This window comes from Balaenoptera borealis, assembly GCF_965194805.1.
Source record: "Balaenoptera borealis genome assembly, chromosome: 14".
NCBI classification, from domain to species: domain Eukaryota; kingdom Metazoa; phylum Chordata; class Mammalia; order Artiodactyla; family Balaenopteridae; genus Balaenoptera; species Balaenoptera borealis.
In genome coordinates, this window is record NC_138875.1 from 73,145,171 (window position 1) to 73,164,555 (window position 19,385).

The window sequence follows — 19,385 nt, forward strand, 5'->3', positions numbered from 1 at the left end:
TTTGGTTCCAGACCTCTACCATAAAGCAAATGTTGCAATAAAGTGGATATTGCAATAAACGTCACACGGATTTTTTGGTTTCTCAGTCCATGTAAAAATTATGTTTACACTATACTGTAGTCTATTAAGTGTGCAATAGCATTAATGTCTTTTTAAAATGTACACACCTTAATTAAAAAATCCTTTATTGCTAGAAAATGCTAACCATCATCTGACACGCAGGGTTGCCAGAAACCTTAAGTTTGTTATAAAAAAAAAAAAAAGCAATATCCATGAAGTGCAATAAAACGAGATCTGCCTGTATGTCTTTTTATTTTGAAATAGTTTAGGACACACCAGATACGAGATAGCATAGGCAGGTCCTATGTACCCATCACCCAGCTTCCCCCAAGACAGTATAACCATCGGACATGATCAGAACTGGGACATTGACGTTGACACAATACTGTTAACTCGGTACAGACCTCGCTCGGATTTTTCCAGTTTCACACGCCCTCCTAGGCCTCCTTTGGTTGTGTGAACGGCTGCAATGACTCAGGAGTGACCAAGCTCAGAAGAGCCACAGACATGCCTCTTGAAGCAAGAACCAGAACATTCCACTTCTGCTGTCTTTACAACACTCTTCTTTGCTAACCCCATTCTTTCTGGTTAGGAGGCCGAGGTCAGGCACCCTGAAGGAAGGCTTGTGTCACGCTGTTTGGCCTCCAATCAGGTTGCCAGTGGCCAAGCTTAGCTTCCGTTGGTGCCCAGCGGGTCCCTGGGCTGTCCTCACTGTGGTAGGTGGGGCACGTGGCCCTGGGGAATGCAGGAGGGATCCTGTCTCCACAGGTGACCTGCCGAGCCCTTGGGATCGGGGCCTATCTGGTGAGGCTGGGCCAGCGAGTGATCCAGGTGGAGAATTCCCACATCATCCTGACAGGGGCAATGGCTCTCAACAAGGTGACCTTGAAGGGGCCACTGGGGAGTGGATATGTAGGGGCGGGGCGGGGGAGGGGTCATTTTAACTTTCCCAGTGTCCCCGATGGGGGATTTTTCTCAACATGAAACCAGTTTCATCCCTACTGATGTCAGAGCTGTTTTTCCATTTTGCAGTTATATGGGCCTCTTATGAGCCCAAAAAAATATGTATATATATTAGGCTCTTCTGGTGGAACTAACTCTGTATTACTGTAATTTAAATTTTTAAATATTATTGAAATTTTAAAAATTATTAAAATGGCATTACACATTGCAGAAAATTGGAAAAAGACCCCCCAAAAAGTAATTTTGCTCCTACTATAATTTTGGTGTATTTTCCTCTAGTCTTGTATCTTAACATGGTGAGACTCCTAGTGAGTGCAGTTTCATTCGACTTTTTTCACTGTATTAAAACGCTTTCCACATTGCTGTAAAGCCTGCATAACATAGTATCTGCTAAAATCCCACTGAGGGTCTCAAAGTCCGGCCCCTGAACCGGCAGCATCACCTGGGGTCACATAAAAATGCAAATTCTCAGGCCACACTGCAGACCTGCTGCATCAGAAATGTTAGGTAGGGTTTTGCTTTGGAGTTGACTAGAGTAATCAGCTGGATCACTGGTTCTCAAATTGGGCTACATATTGGAATTTTCTGGAAGTTAAAAAAAATACCAAAGATTCTGATGTAATCAGTCTGGGTAGAGCCAGGGCATCGGGACTTTTGAAAGCTCCCAGATGGTTCTAACATGCAGCCAGGGTTGAGGACCACTGAGGGAGATGACTTCCGAACAGGTGGAAGGGCCCCGGGCCGGGCAGAACCTTGCTAACCCTGCCATGTCAAAGCAGGTCCTGGGCAGAGAGGTTTACACGTCCAACAACCAGCTGGGCGGCGTGCAGATCATGCATTACAATGGCGTCTCCCATGTCACCGTGCCGGATGACTTCGAGGGTGTTTGTACCATCCTGGAGTGGCTGTCCTATATGCCAAAGGTGCAGTATTCCCCTCGCTGCAGCTTAGAGCCTGGAAAACTCTGTTGTCAAGTTCATTTGCCAGGTGGTGTGGGGAACAGGGAGCACTGAAGATGTGGCTGGGTTTAATTTTTCTTCACTCCTCCCTCCTTCCCTCTCTGATACCAAGCCCTGTACTTGCTGTTCTTTGCATTCTTTTTTTTTTTTTTAATACCATTGTAAGGATGCTCTCTGTCAATCCTTTAGAAAGAGGTGGCAGTTTCAACGTGGATGGACATGTGTTAAATGTGGAATGATGTATTTAATGAAATGTTTAAAAACAAAATAGAGTTCTTACAACTCCTACACCAAGGCCAAGATTTAAGAGTCATCACTAATATTTACTGAGCACTTACTAAAGTCATTATGTGAAGCCCTTTATCTTCATAATGTTGTTAAATCCTCACAACAGCCCTATCGGAGAGCTGCTATTATTCTTACCACTTTACAGATAAGGAAATTGAGATTTAAAGAAATGCAGTACCTTGTCCAAGGTAATATGGCCAGTAAGTGAGTGGAAACAAGCCTCTAAAATGCACATGCCATCCTGTATGACAATTACTAGCAAACTAGTTACCCTGAGATAATACAGCTAGAATTTTACACACAAGGTGCTTTGAATTTTAATGTCAAACATCAGCAACTTTAATATTTATTTTTAAATCTTTGTTTATTAATCCCACAGCTCAGAAAGTTAATTGCTAAATATCCTCTTTATACCCAGGGAAATAGTTTATACTTAATTTACCAAAAAAATCACCTCTGTACTATTTCCGTGTCATTGTAAATTCTCTAAGGGAATAGTGGATGGTTGGTGCCTGAACAAACAGAATAAAAGGCTGTTCTCTAAAAACAACAACAAAAAGGTCGCATTTCCTCTCATCAGAAGAGGTAACATTGGACAACAGAGAATCCTCAAGCTTTGCAGTCAGGCTCGATTTGATTCTTGGCTTCCTCCTCAGTAGTAATGAGACCTCAGGACCATCTCTTAATCTTTCTGAGCCTCGGTTTCCTCATCTGTGAAATGGGAATAACAATAGCACCCACCCCAGGGTGTTATCATGATGGTTAAGTGACATGATGTGTAGAGCCCGGCGCTTACTAGGCCCTCACCAAATGCTACTCATAGATGTGACGATGAGCTATTTGGGGTTGGGCTTCTGTCACGTGACCAGGCATCACCACCAGAGGAGGAGAGGAGGGCAAAGAGCAGACTGCAGACGTTATTGACAAGCACAGAGGACTGAGCTGGAGACCTGGCTTTCTTTTCTAGGATAATCGCAGTCCAGTCCCAATCATCACACCCACTGACCCCATTGACAGAGAGATTGAATTCCAACCATCCCGCTCACCCTATGACCCCCGGTGGTTGCTTGCAGGAAGACCTCACCCAAGTAAGTCCTAAAAGGCTTTGCCTGAGACCTGGGTCTTGGGGTTTCTTTTCTGCGCCTGGGATAAAGGAACGTGTCGGTAGAAGCACTGTTACTTGGTCAGATGTCCCAGAGGGATACACCTGAGATCGAATGCAAAGCGGGTGGAGGAATGGAGATTTTTCTCTAAGCTTTTCCTGAGCTATTGACCAAGAAGGGGTGGAAACAGCCTCCGGTTTCTGGAGCTGATGGATGGAGGTGAAGGGTAGCAGAGGTCATGGCCTCCCTCCCCAAATTTCCCCAAATGCAGTTACATAGGTGGAAACTCTGGTGCTGTAACATCAGGGTTTCAAAGAGAAGAATGCTTCTTTCTCTCCCTCTCTCTTTCTTTCTTTTTCTATTTGGCTAAACCTAATAAGGTAACTCTCCAGGAGTTTACTCAGGACGAGCAACTTAGCCTCTTCTATACCCACGTTTGCAGATTCACATGGATAGATGTGCACACACATGTTCAAACACACCCGTGTGCACCCACATGCTTTCACACACACAATTCTCTCTCTCTCTCTCTCTGAAAGGGACAGGTAGGCCTCTTGGAAGTATTTGATTACATTCGGAGCAACCAGAACAGGAAAGCTGAGCCGCCCCGTTACCACAATCCCGAGTCTAGAATTTCACACGCTGTCCCCTTTAGAACTTGGCCTCCCCATCCAGCTGTGTGGGGCAGGGGACGTGCTGCCAGGAGCGTGCCAGGCCCTGCCAGCAAAAGAAGCCCCATGCCCTACTTCTCCCTCTGCCATTTCTCTTGGGCTTTCTCGCCTGCGAGCACTGGCTTTATCTTGATTTAAAAAACGCTTGAGGGGCTTCCCTGGTGGCGCAGTGGTTGAGAATCTGCCTGCCAATGCAGGGGACACGGGTTCAAGCCCTGGTCTGGGAAGATCCCACATGCTGCGGAGCAGCTGGGCCCGTGAGCCACAATTGCTGAGCCTGTGTGTCTGGAGCCTGTGCTCCGCAACAAGAGAGGCCGCGATAGTGAGAGGCCCGCACACCGCGATGAAGAGTGGCCCCCGCTTGCCGCAACTAGAGAAAGCCCTCGCACAGAAACGAAGACCCAACACAGCCATGAATAGATTAAAAAAAAAAAAAAAATGCCTGATATATTACTGACAGTTTTCTCCAGCTAGTCGGGCCAGCCCCCAGGCAGATACTGAGGTTGGGCTGCTTTGTTCCCAGAAGCCCAACCTCCCACTCCTGCAACTTGAGCTCTCTCATCCTACCTGGCACCTCGTGTCCAAACTGCTGTCATTTACACCGTGGTGTAGATTCCTGGCACCATGTCCTCTCCAGGGATGGCTGCAATTGACATCATCATATTCATTCTCTCTCTCTCTCTCTCTCTCTCTCTGTCTCTAAAATTGAACACTTTCTTCCCAGTTAAATGGTTTTGAAGCTGCAGCCACCAAGTTAAGGATGAGTTTTTTGGGGCAGGTGGTCCCTTCTTGAAATCCTACCTTCGGAAGGCATCCATCAGCTCTCTGCCTCTTGGGAAGAAAAGGCAGAGATTGTGATTAGGGTCTCCTTGTGTTTGGCCTTGACAGGAGTTGATGTATATAGTTGGATGTTCTATATGGACTGAATTCCTGACTTGCTGTATTTTTTGCAGCCCTGGTTTTGTGTGTTGGGGTGTGGGGGAAGGGTCGGTATCTGTGTAGTTTTCCAGGAAAAAAGGTATTTGGGCTGTCAAGGTCAGGCTGTCCTTAGGGAGACGGGAGAGCAGTCTGCCCCTCCAGGCGGATGCTGGGGGGCCCTTATCAACCCAGCCCCTGGCCTGGGCTTCTGCCCTTCTGCCCACAGCCCTGAAGGGATCCTGGCAGAGTGGATTCTTCGACCAGGGCAGTTTCAAGGAAATCATGGTGCCCTGGGCCCAGACCGTGGTGACGGGACGAGCAAGGTAACCCTGAGGATGGGGCAGGCAGCACACACCTGGCCTCCCCAGGTATTGGGACTCCCAGGTACAAAGCAAGGGATTCTTTCCTCCTAGGTGGCCCCTAGGGACACTTTCTTCCTGGCCCCAGGATTTTCTGAAAGGAAAAGCAGTGGGGGGCAGGGGGGATGGTTTTCTGGATGATGAACTTCTTCATAAAGCCTGGATTTGTCTGTGGCTTTAGAAGGCATCTCAGCCAACCTCTTGCTGGGGCCCAGCACCCTTGCCCCTCGTGTCTGTCCCTGGGGCAGGGCTCCCTAGCCAGGGGGGCCATGGACCCCTTTGGGAATCAGAAGGTGGCCCTGGTACTCCCCCCGAAAACTGCACAGACGGTCAGAACTGTGAATTCCCATTTCAGGAGGGCCACAGGCAGGAACCCCTGTTGTAGACCATAGCTGGCAGAAGGCTTAAATGCTTGAATGCTTTGAACGCTGAACCTCTCATTCCTCAGTGGTGTAGCCCTTATCTTTTTGGATCACTCCAGCTGCCCAAAATTTCCCCTTCATATGGAGCCCAAAGCAGCATCCTCATAATTTACCACTCAGATTCCTGACACGATGTAGTTGCTTCAAGTCCAGGTTCTGGAGTTGGACCTGAGCTCTGTCATTCACCCTCTCTGGGCCTTTACATCCTCATCTGTAAAATGGGGGTAATAATTCGACACCTCCCCCACCACAAAGTTGTGATGATTAGAAGAGACAACATATGTTAGGCACTTAAAATATAAACAGGGAGTTCCCTGGCGGTCGAGTGGTTAAGACTCCATGCTTCCACTGCAGGGGGCGCAGGTTTGCTCCCTGGTCAGGGAACTAAGATCCCGCATGCCACACAACGCGGCCAAAAAATTAAAAAATAAATAAAAAGCTTTAAAAAAAAAATCATAACCACTCCACAGGTGGTAGCAGCTACCACCACTGTCATTATTGTTGTTATTATTTACCTCCCTGCAATAACTACAAAAATACTAAGCCTAGTATTGGAACTTAGCTGCTTCTCCGTAAGTGTTTTATTTTTTTTTTAATATGTTTTTTAAACATGAGAGGAAATCTACCCCTCCCTCCATAAGGAAGCTCTCTATTTGAAGACTGCTCTCCCCAAACCTGCCTCATACAACTGTTGGGAGTGTAAATGAGAGTAATTAAGTGCCGCATGTGGCTGGGGGCAGCCAGTGGTCAGCGGTGATAGATACCGATGCCACGGACTCCCCATGACTGAAGCTCCTTCAGGCTCAGCATCCCTCAGCCCTTTTCCAGATGTGACGTGGTGTCCGGACCCACGCTGTCCACCGTGGTAGCTGCTGGCCACACGTGACAGTTCAAATTCAGATGAGTTACAGTGAAAGAGCATGACACATATTCAGTTCCTCCGCTGTCCCTGCCGCATTCCAAATGCTCAGTGGTCACGTGCAGCTCGCGGCTGCCACACTGGTCAGGCAGATAGAGAACGTGGCCATCATCACGGAAAGTTCTAGTGGACGGTGCTGCTCCTGTCCTTGCACTGGCCTGACCCTCCCCCCAACCATGGCCGCTGTTGCCCCAACAAAGGGACCCAAAGGACCTTGCCAGCCTGCTAGTTTGTGAGGCTTTTCATTGCTTTGGGGCTGCTGCTTTGCCTTCCGGTAGAATAGCCTGCCAGACTGAAAACAGCACAATGCTCTGTATGCCCTCATCCCGGCCACCCAGGACCCAGCCCATATGCCTGTAGAATATCAGCGCGGGCTGGCTGGACTCGCCGGTCCCCGAATCTGCCTGGGACGCTGCCCAGCGCCCCAGTTCCCCTGTGCTCCACCTTGCAGGCTGGGGGGGATCCCCGTCGGAGTGATCGCTGCAGAGACACGGACAGTGGAGTTGGCTGTGCCCGCAGACCCTGCCAACCTGGATTCCGAGGCCAAGGTTAGGGGCCAGGGAGCTGGGGCTGCTATTTTCGTGTTTTGTTTTTTTTTTTTTAATTGAAGTGTAGTTTACTTACATTATCATATTCATTTCAGGTGTACAGCACAGTGATTCAGCATTTTTACAGATTATGCTCTATTAAAAGTTATCACAAGATAATGGCTATAGTTCCCTGTGCTATACAGTAGATCCTTGTTGCTTATCTAGTTTATACATTGCAGTTTGTATCTCTTAATCCCATCTCCCTAATATGCCCCTCCTGCCTTCCCTTTCACCTTTGGTAACCACTAGTTTGTTTTCTATCGGTTTCTGTTTTGCGTATATGTTCATCTGTATTATATTTTAGATTCTACATATAAGTGATATCATCCTGTGTTTGTCTTTCTCTTTCTGACTTATTTCACTAAATATAATATTCTCTAGGTCCATCCACATTGCTGCAAATGTCAGAATTTCATTCTTTTTAATGGTTGAGTAGTATTCCATTGTATATATATACCACATCTTCTTTATCCATTCATCTGTTGATGGGCATTTGGGTTCCTTCCATGTCTTGGCTATTGTAAATAGTGCTGCAATGAACATTGGGGTGCGTGTATCTTTTCAAATTAGTGTTTTTGTTTTCTTTGGATATATACCCAGGAGTAGAAGTGCCAGATTGTATGGTAGTTCTATTTTTAGCTTTTTGAGAAACCTCCTTACTGTTTTCCAGAGTAGCTGCACCAATTAACATTCCCACCAGCATTGTACGAGGGTTCCCTTTCGTCCACATCCTCACCAACATTTGTTATTGTAGACTTCTTGATGATAGCCATTCCGACAGGTGTGAGGTGCCATCTCATGGTAGTTTTGCTGGGGCTGCTGTTTTGGCTCGCTCAGCTGACAAGAGTGGGTCCTAGGTGGTCACAGGTCTGTCTTTCCAGCTCAGAGACTCAGAGGAGTCCTTGGCCCTGGGGGGGCTTCAGCACTCTCTGTGGGATGCCTAGTGCTCTGCACTGTCTTCCTCAGAGGATGACGGGTCCCTAGGAATCCCTCCCACCTCCAGCCCCCATCGCTGTTGCTATTTCTAGGGTGGGCCACACCGCATACTGGGAGGAGTTCAGAAGTCGGAGGGCGGGTCCTCGGACCCCATTCAGAGTGGCCTCTACTAGCTTGGCGCCTGTCGGTGGGCAACGGGAACCTCCCTGGGCTGCAGCGTGAGGGTCACGTATCTGAGGGTTACAGACGAGCTTTGGGCCTTCCCCATGAGCCCTGGCTCCGGCCTTGGTGCCAACTCGGATCAGACTGCCTGTCTTCCGGGGTGAAGTGTGGGCGGCCGTCCCGTGTTCCGGGGCTGCCCTTGCACAGAGGAATCGGACCCAGGCCACTCTGTGTTCCAGATAATCCAGCAGGCAGGCCAGGTGTGGTTCCCAGACTCGGCCTACAAGACAGCCCAGGCCATCCAGGATTTCAACCGGGAGAAGTTGCCCCTCATGATCTTTGCCAACTGGAGGGGGTTCTCCGGTGGCATGAAAGGTAAAGTGGCCTTCTTGTGGGTGCCCTGAAGCCTCGGGGTCAGCACTCAGGACAGCCCCCTCGGGGTCCCATCATCATTTTAGCTCAGCTCCCCCCAACCCTGAGCCATTCAGGTAACGCCGCCCGTTTTACAGTTGAGGAACTGAGGGTGCCTGGTGCGACTTGCTGGAGGTCACAATCACACCAGGAGTGGCAGGGGAGGCAGGGGCGGCCCCGGGAAGCTGCCCAGTGACCTGGGCTGTCACCTCCCCACTTGGTAAGATGGGGAGAAGACACCTGCCCTCCTCAGGGGGCTGCTGTGAGCATCAGTGACCTGACAGTCACGCAAGTGCTTTTTAAGCCACCAAGCGCATTTCAAGATACAGTGACTGTCAGTGGGCTGTTGAGGAAAGAGCCGGACGGGGGCCGGCGGACCTGGTCTGAATCCTTGCTGGGTGGGTGACTGCTCCGAGCCGAGGTTTCCCTCCTCTACGAGGGGAGTAAGAGTAGGACCAACTCAAGGGCCAAGGTGAGGACTCGCTGAGCCCATCACTGGCACGCGGTGTTTACTCTCAGTGTGATTATGGTGGATTTTGTTATGGTGCTGTTGTTACCATGTAGGGTGCCTGGTACTGGATGGACGCCTCTTGGTAGAAAATAAGGACCATCTGCCTGTGGACAGGAGGGGAGGGCCTGTGTTACTGTTGGGGAGGGTTCTGTTCTGGGAATAGTGGGACAGGCTGGGTGCATCTCAGAGTCAGAGCTGGAAGGAATCTTAGAAATCGTTCTGTGCCTCCTTTTCCAGGTGCGGACACTGAGGCCCAGGAAGGGAGGGGGACCTGTCCAAGGTCCCATGGGCACTTAGGGAGCAATCTGTGCCTGGGCCGGTTCCTGCCTCTCGGCCCAGTGAGAGTCTTTCCGTAGCGCTGTACAGCCTCCCAGCTGACCACGCTCTCCCAGACCCCCCAGGACAGCGAAGACTGGGACCTGCAGTCACCTCACCGGGTGGCTGCCTTGCTTTTCAGACATGTACGACCAGGTGCTGAAGTTTGGAGCCTACATCGTGGATGGCCTCCGGAAGTACAAACAACCTGTCCTGATCTACGTCCCACCATGCGCAGAGCTCCGGGGAGGCTCCTGGGCGGTCATGGACACCTCCATCAACCCACTGTGCATAGAAATATACGCGGACAAAGAGAGCAGGTGGATGCGCCACCCCTAACCCACCTTAGCCTTTTCTTGTTCTCACTCCCAGTCCTCAGGCCCCATCACCTTTGAGCCACTGGCTTGAGGATCGCAGGGGTGTTCTGAGTTTCTGAAGGGACAGAGAGCCTCCAGTTTTACCAATCTGAAACTAGCATCCAGTGTGCGACTGGATTTTCTCAGTAGAATTAGTGGCTGGAGCCCAGAAGTGGTGGAGGAATTGTTGTCTCTTCTTTCATCACTTATACTCACCTGCTTCCCAAGGAGGTTTGCAATCAAATTAAGAAAGACCCAAAGCATCTGAGCTTCCTGGCAGCCAGGATGAAAAGGGAAATATGACCAGTCATCTAGTTCTTACTAGACTCTGAGTCTCTCCCAAAGCTCTCCTGTAGAGTTTTTTTCAGTTTTATAACCCAGGGCCCAGTACAGTGCCTGACTCCTAGTGGGTGCTTGGGAAATACTGGCCAAACAAATGACTGAATGAATACTTGCATGAGAGGATACCAGTTCTTCAGGGGAGAGAAACCTTCTTGGCACTTTTTTTTTTTTTTTTTAGATCAGGAATTCATCCCAGGAACTCTTACAGAAAGGATAATGACAATAATATTTGCAACTCAGTGTTTGAGTGCCTTCAAAATGAAGACTATGCCAAATGCTGTGTAGACTCTAAAGGCTTCAAGAGTAGTTCTGCCCAAAATATAGATAGGCACCTTCTTCCTGTGTCTATTCCCTTATTCATTCCTTAATCCAATGAATATTTATTGGGTACCTCCTATGTCTCAGGCGGTGGGTTAGGCATTGTGATATGGTGCAAATGAGCCAAACCTGCCCTTCCTTCAGTGGCCCTAGACCTTCATGGAAGGCTGCTGAGGTCACCCTCCAGGAAGACTCAGGACGAGAACAGCCTTGAATGGGGTCATCATTAACTTTTCACTCTGGCCACCAGGAAGCTCAGAGCTACATATAGTATTGCTCAGGGTTTCCAAGCTATCAAAAGAAAAGGGGGCAGGGGGAGACTGAGGGGTGAGTGAGAGAGTTGGGAATGAGAGGGTCACTCATACCTTGGATCCCTCAGTTTGCCTTTGTGGGCTTTAAGGAGATCAGAAACAGTACCCTGGCCCTAGGATAGCAGAGATTAGGAAGGCCAGAAAGGACTGTGGCTGAAGAGCTTGAGGCTTATGTTGTTCTGGAGAAAGTCATACACTCTTGGAGCTGAAAGGGCCTTCCAGAGTTCAGAATAGTCCATTCCATTCCATCCCATTTTTTACTTTTTGGCCTCACCCTGAGGCATGTGAGATCTTAGTTCCCCGACCAGGAATCAAACCCGTGCCCCCTGCAGTGGAAGCACGGAGTGTGAACCGCTGGACCGCCAGGGAAGTCCCAGAACACTTTATTTTAAAAGCTGGTTTAGTTCTTCATTCTATGGATATAGAAGCAGATGACCAGAGAGGGGAAGTGACTTGCCCAAGGTCACACAGTGAGTCACTGAAAGAGCAGAGGACTGACACCAGATTTCCTGGCTGTCTTGCCTCCCCCTGCCGTGTCCTCTGGCTGTCGCTTGCTGGGGGACACCTCATACACCACCCCCCTGCTGCTGTTTTTTTCAGAGCGAGTGTTCTGGAGCCAGAGGGAACAGTGGAGATTAAGTACCGGAAGAAAGATCTGGTAAAGACCATGAGAAGAATCGACCCAATTTACAAGAAGCTCGTGGAACAGCTAGGTGAGTGGGTCTGAAATGAATCACTTCTCAGAGGTCAAGAGAGGCTCAGCCCGCTCATTGCTGGAGGTTCCTGGTATGTTAAAAATAGTGAAGGCATACCAAAACACAGCAACAAAAATTATGAGATATTTTAAATGTTCACATACGGTGTATCAACTCCTTTAACATTAAAAAATATACACTATGCCTTAGTGAATGTATTTCTCGGCACACACAAGATATAATAATTGAAGTATTTCGAGCCAATAAGAAACATTAGAATTTTGGTAGCAAAATTACCCTTTAGAATTTTTCCATCAGACATATTTTTGTTTGAGTGATAGCCTTGTTTCACTTGTAACTTTAGGTGTATTTCTCTTTAAAAGTCCACGTTAGGTGTCAAATGTCTTTATAACTGATCTGTGTCATCATAAATTCACAAGATTTATGATGATGGTGATGATGGGTGTATAATTTCTTTGATTTGGTATCAGGGTAATGCTGATATCACAGGGCGAGTTGAGAAGTGTTTCCTCCTATTTTCTGAGTTTGAATTGGCACTATGTCTTTAAATCTTTGATAGCAGGTTTCTAACTACAAATTCAACTTCTTTATTATATATAGGAATCTTCAGTTTAATCTGTTTCCTCTTAGGTGAGCTTTCATAGTTTGTATATTTCAAGGAATTTGTCTATTTCATCTAAATTACCGAATTGGCATAGATTTGTTTATAATATTCCCTTATTAGATTTTATCATATATATTAAAAATGGTGCCTGATAGTGTCCTGTAAGCACAGTGGGCCTGATAAAAGGGGATAAATTTGAAGTTGCGTGTTGAATGCTGTCTTGCAACTCTGGGTGCATTTTTGAGACTGCACAAGCGACTTGACTTCTGGGCATTATCAGAGTTAAAGCTGAGGCCCGTCTTGCACACCCTGGTTCTTGCCCTTACCTGCAGGAATGCCTGAGCTCTCCAACAAGGACCGCAAGGAGCTGGAGGGCCAGCTGAAGGCCCGGGAGGACCTGCTGCTGCCCATCTACCACCAGGTGGCGGTGCAGTTCGCCGACCTCCACGACAAGCCCAGCAGGATGTTGGAGAAGGGTGCCATCTCTGTAAGAGCCTGCAGCTCTAGGGACGGCGTGCATGGCCCATCCTAAGGTCACCTGGTTTCCAACACACAGAGGATATTTGGGCTCAGGGCTTTGGGATGAGTCAAATGCCACATGTCAGAATCCCCTAGGGAGCTTAAAAAAAAAAAAAATCCTAGTGCCTAGGTGGCTCTCCAGACCAATTAAATCAGAATATGGGTGGTGGGAGTGGGGAGATGCCAGGCATCAGTATTTTTTTTTTCAGATCCCCAAGAGATTCCAATAGGTAGCCAAGTTTGGGAACCACCAGTCTAACCTCTGTGTGTTTAGAACTGCTGGTCCAGGTTTGGGAACCATTGTTCCCAGCCTGCATTCACCCACCACTGACCGTCACAACCCCGCCCTATTGCCCTGTCCCCACGAGGACATCCCCAGTCCTGCTACCCCTGCGTCCCGTGCTCCTTCCTACCTCGCCTAAGCCCTCTGTACCTCTGGTGAGCCCGTGTTCTGTGTCTGGAGGTGGAGGTGGGCGCCAGGTTTGTTCCCCAGGAGAGGCAGCCTAGAGGCCTGGCAGCGTCCTGCCTCTGCCGCCTCCCCAAGCCTCAGTTTCCCGGCCTGTAAAATGGGAATGGTCCCAGAGCCTTCCCCAGCACAGGGCCGGGCCCCGGCAGCCTCCCGAGTCCCCCGCCCCACCGTTTCTGGGGGCTCAGGCCTGGGGCTTGTCCGCAGGACATCCTGGATTGGAAGACCGCCCGCAGCTTCCTGTACTGGCGCCTGCGCCGCCTGCTGCTGGAGGACCAAGTCAAGCAGGAGGTGCTGCGGGCCTGCAGCGAGCTCAGCCACGTGCACGTCCAGTCCATGCTGCGCCGCTGGTTCGTGGAGACGGAGGGGGCCGTCAAGGTGGGCCTGAGGCGGAGATAGGTGGGCTGGCGGTGGGGGCGGGGCGCCCCACCCGGCAGGGTGTCCGGCCCTGACGCAGCCTCTGCCGCCTCCCCAGGCCTACCTATGGGACGACAACCGGACGGCGGTGCGGTGGCTGGAGCAGCACTGGCAGGCGGGGGAGGGGCCGCGCCCCACCGTCCGCGAGAACATCGCGTACTTGAAGCGAGACTCTGTCCTCAAGACCATCCGAGGGTGAGTGGCCACCCCGCCTGCCCACCCACCTCTTGCACTTGTCAGTGAGCGCCGGAGCCGGGACTCGTGTGCAGCCGCCTGCCCACAGGGGGGCCGCTCGCATCCACCGCATCTCACGGTCCCCGGTCTCAGCCTTGGTGTCGGGGTCCACGGCCCAGCCCCGCCGGCAAAGAGGCCGCCGCTCCCCCAAGCCAGCTCTCCCAGCACAGAGTCCTAGGGATGCGATCAGGAGGTTGTGCGATGATCTCAGTTCATGGTCCTTGCTGGAACATACAGGGGGCCTGGCCCAAGGTCACAGCCAGAGCGTGTTTGGTTAGAGAACCCACATCCCGAACTCCTAGGCCTCAGGCTGCTGGCTCCCACTCTGTAGCAGCCTTTCTGGAGGGTTGGCTCCCTGCGTCCCCATGGGGTAGGTGGCAGAGCACATGGGACCCCATTTGGGGGATGAAGCCGAGGTTCAGGGGGAGTGTTGTGTCTTGGGTCGCACAGCTTATGACCAGGAGATTCCACTGTTGTTCCTTGAGGTGGTTCTGCTTCCCTCTTGCCCCAAAGGACCGTCACCCTGACAGTGACCACAGCAGGAGGAGTGTTGGGAGCTCCGGGTGGTTGGTTGCCCACCCCCGCCAGGAATGGGAAGGGGCCCTGCACAGGCATCTGGGGCTGCCGTAGGGCCCATTGAACTCAGTGGCAGGAATGACCTCGCCCTTCTCTCTCCTCCCATGCAGCCTGGTTCAAGAAAACCCCGAGGTGGCCGTGGACTCCCTGGTGTACATATGCCAGCACATCAGCCCGGCCGAGCGGGCCCAGATCATTCACCTCCTGTCCACCATGGACAGCCCGGCCTCCACCTGACCCCGGTCCTCCCGGTCACTTGCAGGTCCACGGGCAGGAAAAACCACACTGATCTGCTGACTGCAGGCCCTCGCCTGCACCTTGGGACTGCTTTTTAAAACTGCTGCAAGGCTGCTGACCCCCAAGTCACTCCTGTTTCAATAAAAGGCTCAGAAGAGCCCCCTTCCAAGCAGAAATCACCACCTCTCCATTGTTGGGAAGTCTGTTTTATGTCTCTTAAGACATTTTGCTGCGTCACTGAATTGAATTGAACCCAAACACCCCAGTTTCCAGCCACTTTGCCTGCTTTGTGGGATCCAGGTGTTCTTTTTAGGCTCTATCAGAGCATGGAATCTTATTATTTTTACTCTGAGACCAGTTCATGATGTAAGCATCTCATAGCAGCATAATAAAGAAAGGAAAATAGAGACAAGACAAGAGAAAACCTATTTTTGTAATGACGCTTATTCGGATCCGGTTGAGTCACCCAGGAAAGGGTATGAATGATTTTTTATTAAGAGTGTGAAATGGTATTTTGTTCCCCACGTGGCCCCTAGTAGTGAATCACTAACAACGTCCCATTACCAGGCTTAGTTCTCTCATTAGCAGAGAATTGCATAGCCGTAGGTTCAAGGGCATTGGGAGACTTCTTTTATGTGGTTCACAGCCCTCTGCCTGCCCCTTCCCTCTGAGGAGGAGAGGACGAGCCCTCCCATGTCCTGCAGGGTGCACGAAGAGGCACGCATCCTCAGCCCAGGTTGGGAGGACAAAGAAGAGAAGGAAAGCCTTCTCCAAACTCGAAGCCCAGCTTGCCCCCAGGTGTCACCGCTGTGATTGCCATCACCTGCCTTGGAGGGCCCTTCGGGTCACCTTCACTCTTTCGCCTCTTGCCTCAATGTCCGTTGGTGGGATCTGGCCCTGACGGACAGAGCTGTTGATTCCCGAGGACTGGACCACAAGGACCACACTGATTCACTCAGGGAGGGCTTCTCAATGCATCCGCCAGTACCCAGCTCTGAAGGCCGCACAGCGTCAGGACCTGCGATCCTTCTGGCCCCGTCCATCTGTCCCTGGGTGCCAGTGATGGGAGGGAGTTGGCCACCCTCCACTGCTGTGATGGGCAGTTTGAGGACACCAAACGTTACACCTGTCCAACTTGGAGGACAGCGAGGTTGCCCGGGGAAGCCCCTACAAGCTGCAATGCTGGAGGATGTCTGAGGCCATCGGCCAGTGACAGCTCTGGCCGATGAAGGTGGTGTGGGTGCAGTGAGGGGTGGGAGAAAGATAAATTGGCCATTGTCGCATCCTGAGACTGGAGGGGGCAGGGAAGAGTCCATACTGCTTTGGGAACCGAATGCTTTCTGTGGGGGGGAGGCCCTGCTGGTTTGGGAGGGATGGTAAGTCGATGACTAGCTGCTACCCAGGAACAGTGGGCGGAGGAACCTGCCAGGAAATATGTGGAATGAATAATTTTTTGAAGGAAGCACTTTGGCCTTGGCTTATTTGGACCAGAGAAAGCAGGCCACCTCACTGGGGAATCGCTCTCCATTGTCCGACAACCACTGAGATCTTGTGCAAGCCCCCATCTCAGGAGGACAAAGCTCTGATTTGACTTCCCCTCCCGAAGGCCACTGGGGAGCGGGGGACCACTTCATCCTTGCAGCTCAGTTTCCAACATGGACACAAGCTGTTGTCTGCCGGCAGCTGAACAGACTTTCCCTGATGGGGTCGACTTTCTTCCCTCGAGAGACTTAGCACAGGCGCCTCCATGGAAGGGAGAAAGGATCAGACCACTGAGTGTGGACAGAGGCCTGGGTGGGCAGCCCGGGTCTAAACTGAATGCTCAGGGTGACGGCCACTGGCACCTGGCCTCGTCCCATGCAATCCCATGAGCTTTTGAGGTGGATGCCACAATTCTGTCTACTTTCTGTCTCTCTGAACTTAGCTATTCTAGGTACCTCATATAAGTAGAATCATACAGTATTTGTCTTTTTGTGACCAGCTTATTTCATTTAGTATAGTGTACTCAAGGTTCATTTATGCTGTAGCAGGTGTCAGAATTTCCTTCCTTTTTGAGGTTGAATAATAACTCCATCATATATATAGGTCACATTTTGTTTATCCATCATCCATCGATGGACACTTGAGCTGCTGTGAATAGTGCTGCTATGAACATGGATGGCAAATATCTGTTCGAGTCTCTACTTGCACTTCTTTTCTTTCGGGTATATTCCCAGAGGGGAATTGCGGGGTCATATGGCAAATCTGTATTTAAGTGTTTGAGGAACAGTCACCGTTTTCCTTGGGGCTACACCCTTTTACATTCCCACCATCACCGCGCGAGGGTTCTGATGTGTTCACATCCTCGTTAACACGTGTTGTTTTCTGTTTGTTGTTTTTTTATGGTAGCCATCCTATTGGGTGGAGCCTAGAAGTCATTTTAACTCAGAAGACATTGAACCTTTTTCCTTGCATCCCTCAAACATCATGGGCGGGATGTACAGACCCCACCAGCGAGCCTTTAAATTCCCAATTCCTCTGCCTCCCTTCCTTCCGCCAATGAAGTTTCCCATGTTTCAGCTGCCAGTTTGGTCTTTGTCCTGCTACCCCTGGACTCAGGGGGCTGTGACTCTGGAGATGGAAGGTTCAGCATCTGTACCCAGAGGAAGAACGGCGTCGGTACAACCAGCATTGTCCAGAGGCACCACCTCATCTCCTACTTCTGACCTTTTATCCTTCCCCTAACCTCCACCAGCTGCCCTTCAGGAGCAAACACTACACCAGGCAGTATGGTGCCGTGGAAGGGGCCGGGAGATCTGCAGACCCAGGGTTAAATCCCAGCAGTGTAACCTCAGAGTTTTGGCTCCTTTTTAAACCAGCAAGTAGACAGTGTCCACTGAGCCCTCTGAGACTGACGACTGATTGTGGGGAAGCAGAGTGTCATCGGAATCCCATCTCTACCCCTTGCTAATCACAGGTAAGCTATTCGGCCTCTCTGAGCCTCCGTTTCCTCTTCTGTAAAATGGGGGTGTGTTTGTTTTCTACGGCTGCTGTAACAATTAGCACAAACTCAGTGGCTTAAAAACAGCACAAATTTATTCTCTTACAGTTCTGGAGGTCAGGAGTCCGAAGTAGGTCTTGCTGGGTTAAAATCAGGGTGCTGGCAAGGCTGCAGTCCTTCTAGAAGCTCTAAGGGAGAATCTGTTTTCTTGCCTTTTGAAGCTTCTAGAGGCCTCGTTCCATCTTCAGAGCTTGACATTGACTTCCCTCTTCTACTTTGAGCCTGTGATTACATTGGGCCCACCTGGATAATCCAGGATGCTCTCCCAGCTTAAGGGTAGCTGATGAGCAACATTAATTCCATCTGCTACCTTAATTCCCTTTGCCACGTAGCATAAAGTCACAGGTGCTGGGGATTAGGATGTGGCTGCCTTTGGGGGCCATTATTCTGCCCACCACAGGGGATGACAGCTTTACACCATGGGGAGTAGGAGGGAAAAATAAGATACGCTGTGTCATAGTGCACATTGTAGCATGGAGTAAGCCCCCTCTGCTCGTAAGCCGGTGTTATTTGTCTTTTTGTTGTTAGACTGTGGGTGATTTCTTGTGGAGGAGGAAGAAAAGCTGCATGATCATGATCTGAGACTCAGTTTTCTCATCTGGGAAATGGGACCATCCCACTGGCTGGGTGTCTGGTTGTGCTGTTTCAGGGAGATGCTGCTGGAGCAGCGTTTAACTCCACGATGCACACGGCAGGCCCTCAAAGGGTGGCAATGAGTATGTTTCTCCCGTTAGTTGGCCAACTGCAGAGAAACCCTCAACTAAGCCTCATTCCTCCGTCTCTCCTCTATGCTTTCTTCTGGCGTCAGCGTGGTCCCTGCACAGGTGGGGTTCTGGCTGTGACTGGGGCTCTTGCCCAGAGCCCGTGACCCTGTGGCCTTGGCATTTTTGCCCTGACTCTGTACATACCTGGCCCCACTTGCCTGTGGTAAGGAATGGATGTGACTCAAGAAAGGGCTCCCCAGCCCTCTCCACATGGTGATCCAGCCACTCAGGCTCCATCCTCCCAGCTTAGCACCCCAGGAGGAAGGCACCCCTGTGTCTCAGAGCTTCCACAAAGCCCCCAGGTGATGCTTATTGGCTGTGACCAATATGGCCTGAGTCACTTGCCCCCCAGTCAGTCACCAGGGATGCCCGGGGGTTGTGATGCTCTTACTGGTCAGGCCTGAGTCACAGGGCCACCCTGGAGCCAAGCTGAGGAAGAGGGGTGCTGGGGAGAGAAAGGCAGCCCAGGGCTGCTGCAGGCACCCCCTCCCTGCCGCCTGCCTGTTCTCCACTGAGGTGGGGCCCCATTCAGCACTTCCCGATACCACCCACAGCCCCATCATCCCCTACCTTCCCTACTTACTAATCGTTGCATGTGTGTGAATCTGGTCTCCCCAGTGAGGCTGCAAGCCCCTTCCTGGGTGGGCTTAAGAGTTCAACCAACTCCTAATTAATATGCCCTTTTGCTGTTATCTTGGGTGGCAAGTCACCTCCGTTAGTCCTCTGAGCCTCAGTTTCTCCGTCTGCAAAATGGGTGTAATAACTAGTAAGACACGCCTCTTAGGGTCATAGCGAGGATGGAATGAACTAATTTACAGCAGTGACTGGCGCAGGGCCTGGTGCTGAAAAGGGTGCCCCCTCCTCCCACCTTGCTGCCTTCTCTGACCCCAGGCGGGCA

At 50.6% G+C, this 19,385-nt stretch overlaps 1 protein-coding gene across 3 annotated transcripts in view; it reads left to right on the forward strand.

Annotated features, from left to right (window-relative positions):
* Nucleotides 1-14,862, forward strand: part of ACACB (acetyl-CoA carboxylase beta) — a 142,921-nt gene extending 128,059 nt beyond the window's left edge. For all 3 annotated transcript variants that reach the window (XM_082354420.1, XM_082354421.1, XM_082354422.1), the window contains 12 exons: nt 829-939; nt 1,803-1,946; nt 3,238-3,358; nt 5,189-5,285; nt 7,114-7,210; nt 8,590-8,725; nt 9,730-9,907; nt 11,515-11,627; nt 12,567-12,721; nt 13,427-13,597; nt 13,695-13,831; nt 14,557-14,862. In XM_082354420.1, the coding sequence (XP_082210546.1) occupies nt 829-939; nt 1,803-1,946; nt 3,238-3,358; nt 5,189-5,285; nt 7,114-7,210; nt 8,590-8,725; nt 9,730-9,907; nt 11,515-11,627; nt 12,567-12,721; nt 13,427-13,597; nt 13,695-13,831; nt 14,557-14,683 (1,587 nt within the window). In that variant the 3' untranslated portion in view covers nt 14,684-14,862. The remainder of the gene's footprint in view (nt 1-828; nt 940-1,802; nt 1,947-3,237; nt 3,359-5,188; nt 5,286-7,113; nt 7,211-8,589; nt 8,726-9,729; nt 9,908-11,514; nt 11,628-12,566; nt 12,722-13,426; nt 13,598-13,694; nt 13,832-14,556) is intronic.
* Nucleotides 14,863-19,385: the final 4,523 nt, after the last annotated feature.